Source organism: Cnephaeus nilssonii, assembly GCF_951640355.1.
Source record: "Cnephaeus nilssonii genome assembly, chromosome: 9".
NCBI classification, from domain to species: Eukaryota; Metazoa; Chordata; class Mammalia; order Chiroptera; family Vespertilionidae; genus Cnephaeus; species Cnephaeus nilssonii.
The window spans coordinates 42942395-42960417 of NC_137080.1; the positions used below are offsets into that span (position 1 = coordinate 42942395).

Below are 18023 nucleotides of genomic sequence, written 5' to 3' on the forward strand. Positions count from 1 at the left end.
AAATATTTAAACTGAACTACTAAGAATTGTTATTGGGATTTAGGTGTTTAGACCCAATCTTTCCAAAATAGTTTATGAGTCTGATGTATAAAATATTATTGCATTTTCTTTCAGACAATTTGCTGAATAAAATGCAATGTAAGAGATAGATTAAGCATAGAGATATTTAAGAACTGAGTAAATTTCAGTTGAAAAAAACTACTTATTTAAAATAATGATTGAAATTCTGAAACAACAGAAAGGCTAGAGTCTAAAATTTTTCACTCACTTTGGTCTTATTTCACATACATTGAGAATAAAAGATCTTCTTTCACTAAGTCTTTGACAAGTCACACATCAAGAAAATGAAAAACATTACATTAGGTTATTTAGAACATTACTAAGTGTATTTCAAATAAGAATTAGAGTGCTCAGTTATCAGAGGAGTTATGTAAAATCAGTGTATTATTCAAATAATAATTCAAGGATTAATGCTACAAAATATCCACTTATTGAACAAAACCATATTACCTATTAAAAGTATAAGACCATACATATGTCAGAAAATATGTACAAATTTAAAATTTTAATTTTTTATATTTTGCCTATGAAAACAAGTTTTAAAACATGTTAAGAATGTCCAAAATAATTAAGTTATTTTATAATTAACCATTAATATCCTTAGCAACACATATTTATTTATTGATTCCCCCATGAGGTTAAAAAACTGGATTAGATATCCCCTTATATTATCCTTTTACATTTTGCTGTGCAAGAGCTTCACAAGATAAGATCCAAACCATGACATTGACCCTTGCAACATCACACAAATGAAGTTACTCATACACTTACTTGAGTTTTTCCTTCTTCTCAAAGTCAATTAATGAATTTGATTTCCAATGGATGACAAAATTTATAAATTCCTTTTAATATTTGGAAACCAAACACATTTAACATCTCATAATTTTGCTAGGGTATTCCCAGGACAGTAACCTGTTTGTTGTTAGAACATTCTAGTCTTTCCTTTTTATGTTGCACCTTTGAAATCCATTAAGAAACATATTAATATTTTATTTATACTGCACTCATATTTCATATTATTTGATCTAAATGATTTCAGAGGAGACAGAGCTTCTTCTTTTTAATGGAAATAATCATGAACTATGTTACAAATCAAATGCACTGTCATCCAGTTAATGACTTATTTTGCAATTATCATCATAATTGTAGTATTTCTCAATAAACCTTACCCTTTTTTTCAGCCTTTAAAACCTTTCATCACTCTGACATGGTTCTAAAATATGGAAACTTATTTGTATTCATAAAGATATGAATTCAAAGGGCAGGCAGAATATAGGATTTGATAAACACTACATAGCTGGGGGAAAAGGGATTCTTTGATCTCAAGAAATATTGTATCTTATCAGCTTTCATTAATATTAATGAGCTTAGGAAGAAAACTTCACCAAGGTAGAATTATAAATAATTGTGTACACTCCCTCAGTGTAAGGTAGCTAATAAAACAATATTAGTATGACAGAAAAGCAAACTGTATTAAAAAATAGAGATTTAGAACAAATGCTTATAAGCCCATTATTTGGAAGAAGATGTATATTATGAAATTTAATTCTTGTTACATGAATGCTATCTACGCCCCCCAAGAAAACCCTCCTGCTTAAACAGAGTATGAATATTGAAACATCTCTCCAAATACATTTACTGTTGTTTGGCTAAAATAATGCCTTGATAATAGTTTTTCTATTAGTTTTCTTCATATATAAATGTTAAATGAACTGGTCATTTAAAACACAGTTTTACAACATTAATGATAAAATAAAATTAATAAAGAATTCTAATTATCTCTTCAAAAAATCCAATTTTTATCATTGGTCATTTATTTTCAGTTACAAGAAAGAACATCAAGTGGCTAAAAAATGGGCATTGATTATATATAAATTAAAGATTGTTCAAAATTTTCTAATAAAGCTTAGAGATCATGTGGAACTATAGGATTTTCAAGGTATACAGTAAATTAGGACCACAGTAATAATATAATGGAATTGACTGATAATCAATCAATCAATTGATTGAAAAAGCAATTTTACTCTTACAGATCTGACTGCATTTCTTGTTATAAGCACAGTTGTTTGCCAAGGGTAGTCACATCACTTTAACTTCCTTGATAACTTTAGGTGCATTTTGAAAAGAAATCTTTTGTGAAAATATTCCTAACAATCCTATATAATAAAAGGCTAATATGCAAATTGTCCCCTTGACCAGGAGTTCGACTGGGAGTTTGACCAGGGGGCAGGGCCAGCCATCCAACTGCCCGCGGCCCCTCCCCTGGCTGGCACTATCCCCAATCGCCGCCCCCCCAATCAGGGTGGGCAGGCCAGACCCCCTGCACCCCGCCCCATGCCCCATGCACGAATTCGTGCTCTGGGGCTCTAGTTTAATTATATTTGAAATTAAGAAATCTCTTTAGAATACCTAGAGATTTGAAAACCAGGACACATAATGTTAAATATCTATCAATTACCTTTCTTGGATGCTTCAAAACTGTCATAGAGGTTTATCTTCTGGGTGTCATAGGTTAGGGTGGTATTGGGCAACAAGGTTCTGTTTCTGTTGATGGTATTCACAGCAAATCTGAATGCAAGTTCCTCAGCTCCCATCGGGCCGGATTCCACATATTCAAAAATACCACCTGGTGAAAAAGGAAGAATAATCACACAATTCTTACAAGATAGAGAAAATTTCAAAACTTTTCTACATTTCTAAGTGTGTATATATGTCTTTACGTGTGTGCATGTGTGTGTATGTGTGATTTGTTTAAGTACATGGAGTTTGTGCTTACTTTTGTCTGTGAACTGAATATTTGGGAGATGCTTTTTCAGAGATATCCATACTGGCAAAATTATCTTGGTATTACTAACTAAATTTAACATAATTTCATCTTTAGTAACTGGTTTTTTTTTAGTGCCTATGTATATATATATATAGATCTCGACTTAAGAACTGAATATTATCCTTCAAAATTTTACACAGTTCCAGAAAAATCTTCTATCTATAATAATAAAAGCATAATATGCTAATTAGACTGGACAGCCTTCCGGACGACCTTCTGGACGAACCCTAGGCTGTGAGGGAAGCCCAGCCCGGTGGCCAGAAGGAAGGAAGGCCTACTCTTGCACGAATTTCATGCATTGGGTCTCTAGTATTGACATAAAGCCATAAAGTTAGGCATTGGGTAAAATTATATTAATTTGTCTACATTAATTTAGAAATCAGAATTCTTTGAAACAATTTTATGCCACTTATTGTATTAGAAGCCCAAAATACTTATTAATGCAAATTTTAGCATCTTGCAAAAAAAGAGAACAAGAATAAAGTAGCATCTCTCTATTTGTGTTACTCAGTGTGTTTTTTCAGAAGGTACATGACATTTGTGAAAGATAACTCTCACAAAAAGTGAAATCTTTTAATAGGTGAATAGTACTGTAGCTTATCATTTTCACCAAAAGTGTGGAGTAGAATTTAAAACATGACCCTTCTGTTTGTCAACTTCTATCAGCTATGTCTCTGTCCAGTTCCCTCATTCTTGACCCAGCCTTTTTTCTTCTTGACATCAACTCTCTCTCTTCAGTTATGGGTGACTTAACTGAGACTGCTGCCTCCAACAGAATCTCTTCCTTATTGTTACTTTGATGAATGGAATAAAAGGGGAGCACCTGATACCTGATACCCTCTAACCTCTGTCCTTGGGAAACTAGTACTTAATGAAAGGAGAGCATTTATCTTTCTCTCTTTCAAATTTCACACCATGTACTCTCAGCATGATCATTCATAAATTAAACTCCTTGAATAAGCCATTTTCACAGCTTGCAATGCATATTTCTTCAAAAGTCTTTGATATATGAAAGGCATATGATGATACTATGAGAACTACATCTGATAAATTAGTATGAAGATATGTATGGTAACAATTCCTCTAAATATGAGGAATTGGGACTCAAAAAGGTACCACAGTGATCAAATTTATATCCAGGAAGTAGAAAAATTATTTTACACCATATTTGTTTGCAATAATTCTCTTATTTATTCAACTAAATTGATGGTATAGTTACAGAGTAATCAACTTATTGTGAAATAGTACTCTGAATATATTTAAAGTCTTTGGTAACCCATGCTAAGCACAAGGTTAAAAACTATTTACATGCCTAATGGGTGTCAAGAACCAAATTGGACCTCTTATATATGTGGAGGAAGACAGTGCTATGAGCATGAACTGCCGAGCCATCATAGATGGGTTTACATTCTGGCTCTGCCACTTGCCATCAAGTACATTTAGGTAGTTGCTTAAATCCTCAGTCTGAGTTTCTTATCTAAAAAATAAAAAAGGGATGATGATGGAAACTAATGCATAGAACTATTATAAAGATTAAATGTTATCTCGTAATGAAGAAGTTAGAACTGTGGCTGCCATAGAGTAAGCACTCAACAGGTCTTAAAATATTTCATTTAATCTTCAAAATAATCCCAAGTAATATTACTTTACAGGAAAGAACACACGGGTCAAAGATCATATACAGCTATCAAGTGGCATAGCCAGCATTTAGAATCTATTGGTGTCTGACTTCGAAGCACTTGCCTATTCTACTACAAACTAGTCGTTTTCTTCAACATTTCATTCAGGTGAAATACACAGAAATTCCTAAAATGTTAGATATAATGACCTTAATAATAATATGTGAGGATAAATGTAAAATCTTATTTATGGAACAGAAAAATAATTGAGCGACTGGAAAGACCTTCTTAAAGTTATTTAGCAATAAAAACTAAATTATAAAAAATCAAAACCTGAAATTTTTTCTTAATGGCAAAGTAAAATGAAAAATGAATTTTGTACTTTCTTCAGTTCAAATTATAGCTTCTGTGGTATAAATACAAAATAAAGATAAGATGATCAATATTTGATGATGCCGGGTTAAAACTTTCCTATCTTTTACTCTCTTCAAAGTAAATAATTCAAATTCAACTTTAAGTTTACATATTTATCATTATTTGAATATTTAAAGAAATCTTTGTAATTGCTCTAGGAAACCCATTTTCTACATTAATTGAATAACATGAATAATTAATTTTTATTGATTCAAAGCCAGAGTTTAAAATTTTGTATATAAAAATAAAAACATCCAGATAATGCAAAGCTTTCCAAACACAATATCTTCTATAACACTTCCAAAACATTAACTCAAGAAAACAGATTGCTGGCCCTGATTGCTGGGAAGGTATGGACAGAGAGGGTAAAAAAAAAATCTAGTAAAGAATTATTTTTTAAAAAGTTAGGTGAGTGCCTTAAGCTGAGGTATAAAAAAGAAGTTATAATTCTACTTAAGAATTTGGAAAGTTTTAATAATATCCAATATATAAATTGATCAAACATTAATAAAAGTGCAATCACCATATTAGTTATTATAGACACTTGATAGATTTCACTAATTAATTTTGACTTGAAATGACTTTTAGAAAACTTTTAAAATAATAGAGTAAGAATTATACTTTATTAAGATAAAAACACATATTAACACTAAATATTATATTTAAGATTAAAGTAGAAATATGTCTCATTAAATTGAGGAAAAAGATAAGGATGTCTATACTATTCACTCTTTTTTTAATATTATTCTGGATATTTACTAAATGCAACTAGAAATAAAAATTATTAATTTAACAATGAAAGTAACAAAACTGAGAATTTATCACCAATATCCCTCTACTAAAACAAGTACTAAATAATAGAGTTCTCTGGCAGAAGAAAACTATCCCAGAGGCAACCACTGCATTACCTAAATATACGAAGTGTAAAAGAAAGGGTAAGTTTGTACATTAATATCAATGAATTTTGGCTAAAAGGATAAAACTAGTAACATGTTATGAAGTTTATAATGTGTGTTTAATGTAAGTTCATAATAACAATAATGCACTAGTCAAGAAATGCATACATTGAATTAAAGGATGTTAATGTTCTAGCAGTATTGGGAGAAAGGTAAAATTAATAATTATTTTGGACTGTAATAATTCAAGAATGCATATTAATATCTAGGATAAATAGTAAGCAAATAATGAAATAGCATATGATCAAAATTTAATGGAGAAAAAGTTGATATAATAAAAAATGTGTCATTCAAAAGATAAGAAAATATAAGTAAAACAACATAAACAGAATTAATACTAAAAATATTAATATGGTTGGTATAAATGGTGCATATAAAACAATACATTAGTAATTACATCAAAAGTAAATGGAATAAATTTGTATTTTAAAGTTTAAGATTATTAAACAGGCTAAAAAATGCACAAAACTATAATCCACTTACAAGAGAAATAGTGAAAAATGTAGGAACAAGCAGCAAAAATTTGTCCTAAAACCACCTTAACCAAACAAAAGCTGGTGAAGATATTCTAATATTAGAGAAAATAGACTTGAAGGCAATGAAAAAATAGAGGTAAAGTCTGCAATTCATAAGGAGATAGAAGACAATACACAAGATGATATAACTCAGAATCTACATAATCTAGTAAAAAAAATGCCAATACATTGACAAAACTAGAAGGAGAAATAGATCACAATGGGAAATTAATATACCACTCTGAGTAGCTGGTAGATCAAGCAGGCAAAAATAGCAGCTAAGATTTAGAAGATCTAGCCCTATCCCGGTGGCTCAGTGGTTGAGTGTTGACCTTTGAACCAGGAGGTCACAGTTTGATTCCTGGTCACAAGTCTGGGTTGTGGGCTTGATCCCCATCTCTCTCTCCCTTTCCATTCCTCTCTGAAATCAATTTTTAAAAGAAGTATTTTAAAAAAAGAAATAAACAGGAGACCTCAATCCAGGCCCCATCTTTTCATCACTATGCTGTACTGTTTCCTGCTGGGTAACATTGCCTCTCTTTATCCTAAAATTCTGGTTGTTTTCACATGGGTTTCCTTTTTCTGAATGGTAAATACTTCTAATTCCTTAAAACAGATTTTTAGAGTTTTACGTCCATATGAAGTATGTGTTTAACATTATAAAACTGATTTTTTTTGAGGTTGGGGGATGCCAGCCTAGTTAACAGTGTGTTGCAAGTGGAAAAATACGCACATGATCCATGGAAAAATGAGTAAGTAGGTCACATCTTCCCAAAAGGGGATTGTGTGGAAAGCACATAGTATAAGGTATAAGTTTTCCCAGGAGGAGAACAGTGACCCATCTCTATTGCACGCAGAGAGATACCTACCACTCTTCCCACTTGCTTTTGATTCCCTTGGGCCAGGAAGCAACAGCTATTTCTAACTTAATGAAAGGACTGCTTCCAGTATTTTTAGCTATATTTCTACAAACAATAATGTTCTTCATTATAATGTTACAAAGTTAAATTCAACCAAGCATGCACATTAGCACCTGTGTCAATATTTCAAGTAAACTAAAAACTGTACAAACATGAGACCAATAAAAAATTTGTCTGTGGAATGTCCACAAAACTGTATAATTGTTTGCAGTTTTAGCATTGTTTATAGTCGTTCAACTATAGGAGTCATGAAAGCTACTCTTGCATACCTCCTTCTCCATCTACCATAGGCAATTCAGCTCAAACTTGTACTAAGCATTTGGAAAAAGAAAGCTGCCGATTGGAGGCCAGAATAAAGAATGTGAGACAGAAGACAGTATATAAACTGAAATCGAGTTGCAGGAAATAATGTCCTAGTCCCATTACACAAAAATTGGTTGTACTCAGGCATGTAAATATGCTTTCTTATTCTAAAAATAAATATGCTTTTAACATTATAAACCTCCTACTGTTTGCAACATATTTTTCGCTACTGAATAGAAAATAGGTGTTGATTTTCCCCCCCTACAAATGGACGATTAAATTATAGGGAAGACCTTGGAGTTACACATTCAAATAATACAAATTTAAAGTATACACACTACATACTGTGAAGAAAATTGGGAAATGGCTACTTAAATGTTAGAAATTTAAGACCCCGAAGAAATGCATACTGATTGTGAAGGCAGATGCTAGAATAATATAAAGATATAAATGGAACAGGTCAAACTGAGATAACAGAGAAGGCAGCCACATGAATAACCACCACATAAACAATATAAATAACAATAACTACTTGAAGGACAAGAACACACATTTTAATTATATTGATTTTTTTAAAATATAGGTCAAATTTTAAAAAGGCAAAAAGTGATTGAATTACCAAGCCCCTTCACTATCAAGACCTCTGTTTTCTCTTAAAGGAATGAGCTGGGTGAAATGATCTTGAAGATCAGAGATTCAGAAAACTCATGAGTCCAAGATTGCTTAGTAAATTGGGGTGTATCACTGATTCTGTCAGAACCTAAGGTCTGGTTGAATGTCAATCTGTTGCAAATATGATATACTCCTTAATATTCTAACTTTCATTTGCAAAAAAATATATATTGATTTGAAAAGCCATGTATCAAAATATTACTGAGTTCAACCAATAAAAATAAAAAACTAGATGCAAATATGTTGAGTTTCCAAAGAGCATTTAGATGTTATGTGGCTAAACTAGAGGTATTTTTTTTATTGTCTAAAGATTTACATATGTCTTTTTTCCCCCTGATTGTTCCCACCTCCCCCCACAGCCATTCCCACCCTGGGCAAGCCCCCACCGCCCCAGTGTCTGTGTCCATTGGTTATGCTAATATGTATGCATACAAGTCCTTTGGTTGCTTAAACTAGAGGTATTAAATAAACTTCCTTAAGTTTAAATTCAGAAATAGTAATAAGATAGATGCCTAGCAAATTCATATTTTAAAAAAATCAGACATCAATTTAATAGTAATAGTGCAATCCATAAAGTGACATAAATATGTAATTTGATATTACATATAAAATAATTTATATTATTCATATGGAATAGAACTTCAAGAAAGTCATTGCATTCCCCTTTTCATTTTTATTTTGCAGTTTCTTAAAAAAAATCTTCCTATGCCATTAATTGGACTATTAACTATTATACATGTTTATTATTTTGTTTTAAATGAGGGGATAAAGGAAGATAAAGAAAGGAACTGTTTACTTCTAACTTTGGGGCAAGATTTCTTAAAATCCTTAAAAATATCAATTCTCTTTCTTAACATATTTTGATAATGCCATAAAGGTTAGCATTCATGTTACCATTAATAATACCATATCATCTCCTTGGTGAAGACCACCTCTCCGCAAACACCCGCGTATAGATTTCAAGCCTCCATTGGAACATGGTTTTCATTCCTCTTTTCTAGTCCTTCTCACAGCATAAAGTGCATAACCTATTACCATACGCGGTCCCTCTGAAAACTCTTGAAGGACAGGAGAGATAACTTACTCATCTTTGACCTGTTGGACTTAACTTGGTGCCAGCACACAATGTGCTCAGTACACATGAGAAGAATAAACTACTCATATGCAGAGGGGATGTGAGAAGGCATTGCAAGTATTAATACAAAATAAATGGAAGAAAATCAAAATCATATTTTACATCAATAAAATATAAAAAACATAGTAGAAATTGATCAAATGGCCATGCTTTATGTTCCCTTTCCCAGGCAACTAAGAGAATCGTGCAGATCTGACTGTGTCCCTTCCTCCGTGTTTCCCTTCACAGTAATCCAGAAAGCCTCAAGTATCTGCTACAGCCCTTTGCAAACTACAGAGTGTTGTGAGTAATGTTTGTAATGAGAACAGTTTATGGAATAAAAGACTGCATCTCTAAGGCTAATTGGGATTTATGTAAAAGTTCTTATTCCTCAGAATTAGTTTGAGCACCCAATAATGGATACTATTTCCTGAGAATTAAAAGCTGAAAGAATACAAAGCAGGTGTAGAGAGAAAATACTGCAGAAACTTGTTTGACAAGGAAAATGTAAAATTGTAAGTATAGTATTAAAGTTAGTAACTTCCATTCTCCAATCATCTAACTCAAAAAAGCATTGTAAACATTTTAATTGCATATAATGTAAGCCAGTGGCGATCTAATATATAAATAATGTACATAAAAGTGACCATGCATGCAAAACTGATATTTATCCACAAAGACTCATACAAAAGCAACATCTGAAGAAAACTTAACCAACCAGTTAGTTAATCCAGAGACAAAATAGAGGAGAAAATATAGTGGCCTGACACTGTCAAATAAAGCAAAAGGTCACTGACCAAAATATTTATATTTGACTCTATGTAGGCACAGCTTAAAAGGGTACATTTTTCTTATGGTAAAATGAAATGACCCAGCTGTAGATTATGGAGTTTTGTGTGTTCAGGATGGAGAGTGAGTTGAAACACACACACACACACACACCCCAGACAGTATTAGTAGAAAGGGCAAACTACATGGATATTGAAGAATTAGACCTTATACCTTAAATTATATATGTTCAAGGATGTTCAAAGCAGTATTATTTTTAATGATGAAATAAACTAGAAGCAATGTAACTGTACATCATCTGGGGGTTGGTTCTCTACGGAATTGCAAACTGCCAATGGAATAGTGTACAACCTTTAAGATTCTTGGGTAGATATACATTTCTTGACATGAAAAATATTCAGGATATATTCCTAATGTAATAGCAGGTCAAAAGTAGTAGTCAGCATGTTTTTAAGAGGCAATATTGTGTATTGGTTAAAAATAAGGAATCTGAAGTCAACCTATTTGGGTTCATAGCCCAGTTTTGCCTTTATACTGAGTGGCCTTGGATAAATTACATAATTTCTTTATATTTCATTGTCCTATTGGGAAAAAAATAGTTATGTTATCAGAATTACCAAATACCAACTTCATAGATTTGTTGTGAGGATTAAATGAGAGAATAGAGTAAAATCCTTAGAATAACAGTGCTATCTCAATAAAGCATAGCTATTCCAATTAAACATGAACATAGACAAATATTTCTGAAAGGATATATACCAAAATATTAATGGAAGATATCTATGAATAAAAATATTATGTAAAATTACTATTTTCTGGACTTCTTAAAATAAAAATAATGTTTATATATCTGAGGTACCTTTATAGAAAAAAAACAATTTTTGATTATGGAGTAATTTGGTACAGAACATTATACAAGTTTAGATTCTTAGCATTGGACAGAACCCAAGCAAAAGGGAGAATGTTTCCAATCATGAGGAAATATCCAAATATAGATTCAGCAAATTTAGCCCATCACCATAGAAATGAACCTCTTTATCTTTATAAAACAATGACCTTGAAAGTTGAACTAAAGATGATCTGGTTTTAGAAAGCTGATTCAGATCAGGCAGAGACAATGACACTTTTATATCTCCTCCCTCCCTCCCCAGAACAGCACTTTCCAATATTTTTTGAGTATGTGAGCAATTTGGTTGAAATTTTCCCCCAAACTTCAGATGTGCTAAGCAACTCAAAATTAAAACTGTTGTTGTTAAACTTAGAAACCAATTGTGAGTTGAATAGGAAAAAAAAATTAAAACATTTTAAAATTTATGTAAAACAAACACATGAAAACAACCTTAAAATATTTAACATGCCTTCTGCTTTCCACCAAGCTGATAATGGGAAAGGTAGCTGATAATACCTTTGGCTATCCAGATGCAGTGAAGTGGGTTTGCAAGCAATCAGAATGGCCAGGAGGTCTTATGCAAATTGAGTTTAATAATTTGCCCCTGGTCTAAGGTCTTCTTTGACTAATCATTCATTTGGGAGATGGATTATGACAGTAACATTCATGTTATCAATTTTTACCCTACTGCTCTTGGCTTCTTAGCCCAAAATTTGCAAAAACGTATGTAAATGATGCTGATGCATACTGAAAAACCTTTGCCAAGATTTCTTGAGGTTATCCTGACATTATTGGTTACACTAAGCTGGCACTTTCCTACAGGCTCTATCTAGAATGCTTAGACCGCTATACAAATTGATATAAAGGTTAATTCAATTGATTCCAAGAAAGACAAATAACTCCTCTTAGTTAGGCAGCACCCATGTGAGAACAATAAAAAGCAAACTCTCTTTCTACCTCTGGCAAGTTAAGGAATGACAGGTTTCAGCAACATTTTCAAACATTCACATTTGCATAAAACCACAGATCAGAAGAGTGACTTTTAGTACTTAACAATTCAAAAATCAACTCTCATTCACTGTTCCGTTTATCATAACAGATGTTCTGATCAACATTCCCAGGTCACCACGTACAGGGTACATGTTTATATAATTACACGAGAAAGGTTAACACATTGTGCCTCATCCAATACTGTCAACATGAACCCATACAGCGATTCACACAGGGGAACAGCAAGAGAGTAAATGCAGCACTATAAATATACATAACTCACAGCCTAAACTGCTTTCCAGCCCAACCTCCCAAAATGGATTTCTCCCAGTAGACATATAAGAACCAATATATATCCCTAACTGCCTGGTATGACCTCGCTGAAGGCAGCCTAGAGGCAGAGATAGAATTTTTACTATATTTGTAGGATGCTATGAATATGTATTTAGCTTTTGTCAGAGAACAACAAATATCCCATAATCCTAATGTGAGTAAACGTGCAATTTGCTTTTCTTCTGTCTTTGTGACACAGAAAATATGGCACAAAGTACACTTCAGAGGAGAGAGAAAGTTATTTATGGACAGTTCACAGAACAAAGATATTGAGAAAATGCTACAAATGTAAACAAAGATATTCTTCCTTAAAAGCAGCAACCGTATTTTTGTTTGTTTGTTTTTAGGCTGTTATGTACATTGCCTGTATATAAATCCAACTGAGTTTTATCTGGTATGTGTTGTTTAAATACATTATACATTTAATTGTTTGTATAAATATATGATGCTTAATTATACCATAGCACACTTATGTGAATTTACAAGAATAATTAAAAGGCATCATAGTTATGGTAAGTATTTCAGGGTGGTGGTTTAGAGCCTGAGATCCTAGTCCTGGTTTGGCCATTAACTAACTGTGAACTTTAATCAAGTCAGGTAAGTGTTCTGGGCCTCAGTTTACCTACTTGTGAACTGAGAAGCTTGAAGGGCTCCAGGGATACCAAGGCTCAGGCTGTTCTTTTTCATCTCCTCAACTCCAGTGCCCAGCACAGTGCTTAGCACAGAGGAGATACTCAATGAACATCTGTGGAAATGAATCAGTGAGTTTTTTAATGAATCAATGAATAAAGGCACCCATAAGACCCTTGCCAATCTCAACTGTCCACGACATAATGGAGTTAATTTGCATGACAAACAAGACATTAAAATTAAATGTTGGTTGTGAGGTAAATGTGGGTCACAACCCAAATCCTCAGTCTTGTCTGAACCACATACCTGGTCTAGAGAAAGCAAAGTTAATCCAGTGGTTTAGCTGAGTCAGCCAGTGAGAGCCCAGCAATTCAGGCAAAGTTGGAGACCTTATCTGTGATCAAATTTCTACTTGTGATAACTTCATTAACCACTGAGCTTGTACTGAACACCAGAATAATCATAACTGTGGATTTCTGTCAACCTACTGCCTTTCATGGTCATGCCACATCCACTAGAAAATAATCTTTTTTTTCTATGTTTTTTTTGATTTTTTATAGAGAGGAAGGGAGAGAGATAGAGAGCTAGAAATATCAATGAGAGAGAAACATCGATCAGCTGCCTCCTGCACACCTCCCACTGGGGATGTGCCCGCAACCAATGTACGTGCCCTTGACTGGAATCGAACCTGGGACCTTTCAGTCCACAGGCTGATGCTCTATCCACTGAGCCAAACCGGTTTCAGCTAGAAAATAATCTTATTCAAGAATAGGAAGCAACTCTACTTTCTAGAATCAGGTTAGGGATTTGAAATAATCCAATCCTTATATCGCCACCCTATGAAGTTATTATGCTAATGAGTTACTCTCTACAAAATCATTTTTTATGGCTTTTATACAAACTTGGAATGAAAAGTTAAGAAGAAATAACACTGATTTCAGCTTATACTAAGGACATCACAGAAGGTATCTAATCACACTGTCCTTATAATAAATCTAAATATCTACATTAAAAGTTATTTTTTTAAAAAATCAACCTCCATTTCTAGCAGTTTAAATAACAATTATTTAAGCTCTTTTTTTTCCTTTCTACATGGTCCCCAATATGAATAGCTATTGGAAGGAAAATGAGGAAAAGAAAGAAGGTAAGGAAGCAGGGGCTGGGGGGAGTACAAGGGAGGAAAAGGAAAGAGAAAGAAGTAGGAGAACTAATGACTTCAAAGCACTTGGTAAAGAACAAAGTGTTTCCATAAGCATGCACAGCTTCACTATTGGGTGAAAAAGTATTAATACTGCTTCATTTTTTCAGGTGAAAATCAGTCTCACTCATGAGACTTGCTCAAGAATGATCACACAGCAAGGAGGTGATACAGTGAAGACTCAAACTCAGGCCTTCTGTATATAAACATAAAATCTTTCTATGCATTTTGTCACAAAATATGCATTTTGTTAAGAGACAGTGAAACATAGGCATTCATTAAAAAATGAAAATGGTGACAATTTATCTCTCATGGAATCATACCCAGCCAAAATGGAGGGGTATATAACAATGGAACTGTTTCATTCAGTAATCAAGTAAGATTCCAAAAGTCATTAACAATTGTGAGCCCTCCCATTTCACTATATTGTTCTTGTATTTCTCCAAATGTACAGGCCTGCTTTCAGTTTCAAGAGTCAAGTCACCAACTGCTTTCAGGACTTAGTACATTTAATTACAAATAAAAAAAGGAAGCTTTAAATATTATTTTATAAATCTCTATATATAAAAGCCTAAGTGACCAGCTGACTGTTCAACCATCTGACCTTTTGACCATCTGACCAGTAGTTATGAAGCGCACTGACCACCAGGGGGCAGACACCCAATGCAGGAATGGAAAACACAGGCATGGGAACATGAAACAGACTGATGAATCTCAAAGGGGAAGGGGGAGGGTAAGAAGAGATTAACCAAAGATCTTATATACATACTAGAGGCCCAGTGCATTAAATTCATGCACAGGGGGGGGGTCCCCCAGCCTGGCCTATGCCCTTTTGCAGTCTGGAAGCCCTCGGGGGATGTCCGACTGATGGCTTAGGCTCGCTCCCCACTGGGAGCAGGCCTAAGCCGACAGTCAGACATCCTTAGTGCTGCCATGGAGGTGGGAGAGTCTCCTGCCACCACCGCTGCGCTCGCCAGCCATGAGCCTAGCTTCTGGGTGAGCAGCGCTCTCCCTGTGGGAGTGCACTGACCACCAGGGGGCAGCTCCTGCATTGAGCATCTGTCCCCTGGTGGTCAGTGTGCATCACAGCGACCAGTTGTTCCTCAGTCGGGCCGAAACTGGCTCTCTGACATCCCCCAAGGGGTCCTGGATTGTGAGAGGGCACAGGCCAGACCAAGGGATCCCCCTGGTGCACAATCGGGGCTGGGGAGGGACGTGGGAGGTTGACCAGCTGGGGAGGGACTGCGGGAGGGCTCCAGGGCGTGTCTGGCCTGTCTTGCTCAGTCCTGATCAGCAGGACCCGAGCAGCAAGCTAACCTACCAGTTGGAGTGTCTGCCCCCTGGTGGTCAGTGCATGTCATAGCAAGCAGTTGAGAGGTCTTAGCATATCATTATCATATTAAGTTTTGATTGGTTGAATGGCCAACCGGACGACCAGATACTTAGCACATTAGGTTTTTAGTTTTAGGACTAGAGGCCTGGTGCACGGATTTGTGCACCAGTGGGTTCCCTCAGTCTGTCCTGCTGGAATCATCCCCTGAGGGGTCCCGGATTGCGAGAGGGTGCAGGCCAGGCCAAGGGACCCCATTGGTGCATGAACCCATGCACCTGGCCTCTAGTATTATATATAAAGAAACTAAAATATCATATCTTGCTTAGTAAAGAATAGAAAAAATGTTCATCATCAGCTAAGTCATTACACATTTAAATAAATTATTGGCTTTTAAACTATAATTATGTGGATAATTAACCATCTTCTTGTCTTCTAACAGTCCTTCAAATACCCTTGGGTCTGAAATTTCCCTTTGGCCATTGATTAAAATGAATAAAATGAGTGGTTACAAAATTTGGAAAAAGTTTATTTTTCCCAAACGCAATATTTACTTTTGTTAAACTCTAACAGCACTCAAAGCTGTGCCATTTATCACTTAAATATACATTGTGTTTCCTGGTTCTTTATTTCTGTCATAGTTTTATGTATATTAAACTAGATCCCAAAAAATATTATAGCTCCAGAAGGGAAAATGAAAGATCTGAAAATTTTTATAATTGATTTATTGGTAGCTACCAATATCATTCACTGGTTATATTCATGTGTATGAACCTGTTGTCATTTTATAATTATACATTACATGTTGCATTAAGTTTTTACTTTAAAATATTTTAATTTTTATTTTATGACTAGGGAGTTTTTAAGCCAAGTTTTGAAATGGTCACAATTAACCTTTTAATGAGAAGCAGGAATTCAATCTGCTTTTTAATTTTCTTGGGATAATTTGTAACTAACCTTTTCTCCTCCCAAGAAAGATAAATCCTTGGAAGAATTTCAATTCTAATTTAACATATTCTATATGTTCCTACTATATATTTTCAGAACACTTAGTTATAGACAAACTTTTATAGTTTACATAAGCATTATAGAACTATTATACTTTATATGACATAGTATCCCCTCACAACTAAAATATACTCTGAATAGAAACTACAGTTGTACAACTTTTAAAAATGCATGCATATAGTTCTTTTTTCTTATTCTTAGCAATTATAGAAGTAATTATGAACATGATTGTTGGTATGATGAGTGAAATTCCTGGATGTTAAAGCCCCAGCTCATAGCCTCTGCTTTAATGAAATATGTCATACAATGCAGAGTTCTCTAATATCATTTAACCTATAAATTGTGCTTCTGACCCTTTCATCACTCAAACGAGACTACAAAGAATAGAATTCATTATAAATTCATGAAGCTTCTAAAACATGAAGAGATCCTGGTTATAATTCATTCATGAGTTATTTTTAGTTTATGAAGAAAGGTCTTGCCAAAAGAGAGTAAAAGCAAAGTACGTTAAATCACAAAATTATATGCAGACTTTGTTAAGCGTGGTCTAAATTTCTCCACAAGTAGTTCCAGCCCCAACATCACTCCACCCTGAAATTAAACAGCCCTTCTTTTTCATCATGTGAACTTCAGTAAGCCAACCAAAAATTCTGCTTGCCAAACTGTGCTTATGATATTCTTATTTCCTGAAATGATCTATAAGACCCTGTATTATCCAGAAGCTCATACCTCCTACCTTGACCTTCAGGGTCAAACAAAATATGCATCTGGTTCTAAGGCGGCTATTATTGAGTCAGTAAAATCAACTTCTTACTCCATCCACTTTGATTTGATGGAAATACAGTAGAATCTGAAATTCTGATCTATTCAATTGACACTGATGATTCATGTTGATTATTTGTTCTCTTAGGTCTATTTGACATCCATTGTTTTCTGTTAAATGATAAGGTCATTGAGATTAGGAATTGCGTTATTGATTTGACTTATGCTAACCAAAGGAAGTTAATATATTGAAATAATACTTTAGACATCTATTATGCAAATGAAGCAACAGTAGAATGTATTGAACAACAGCCAGGTTGATATACAAATAGGAGAGAATACGTGAAAATATAGGAGGAAAGAAAGGGAGCATTGTCAAAAAACTTTTAAAAATAGGGAGGTTTCATTTTTTTTCTTCATTTTTTAAAAATATTTTTTTTATTGATTTCAGAGAGGAAGAGAGGAGAGAGAAATAAGAAACCTCAATGATCAGAGAAAATCACTGATCCGCTCCCCCTGCACAGCCCCCACTAGGGATCGAGCCTGCAAATCGGGCATGTGCCCTGACCAGGAATGGAAACATGACATTCCTGGTTCATAATCATAGTCGATGCTCAACCACTGAGCAACACTAGTTGGACAAAATAGGGAGGTCTAATATTAAATTTAATTTAAAAGTTACCACATGTTTTCT

The 18023-nt window shown here is 34.1% G+C and overlaps 1 protein-coding gene across 4 annotated transcripts in view; it reads right to left on the reverse strand.

The window, feature by feature from the left end:
- The window catches only part of GRIK2 (glutamate ionotropic receptor kainate type subunit 2), a gene marked incomplete at its 3' end in the record, with an annotated part of 560517 nt that overhangs the window by 345839 nt on the left and 196655 nt on the right, over positions 1-18023 (reverse strand). For all 4 annotated transcript variants that reach the window (XM_079779676.1, XM_079779673.1, XM_079779674.1 and 1 more), the window contains exon 2: positions 2519-2686. In XM_079779676.1, coding sequence (XP_079635802.1) covers positions 2519-2686 — 168 coding nt within the window. The remainder of the gene's footprint in view (positions 1-2518; positions 2687-18023) is intronic.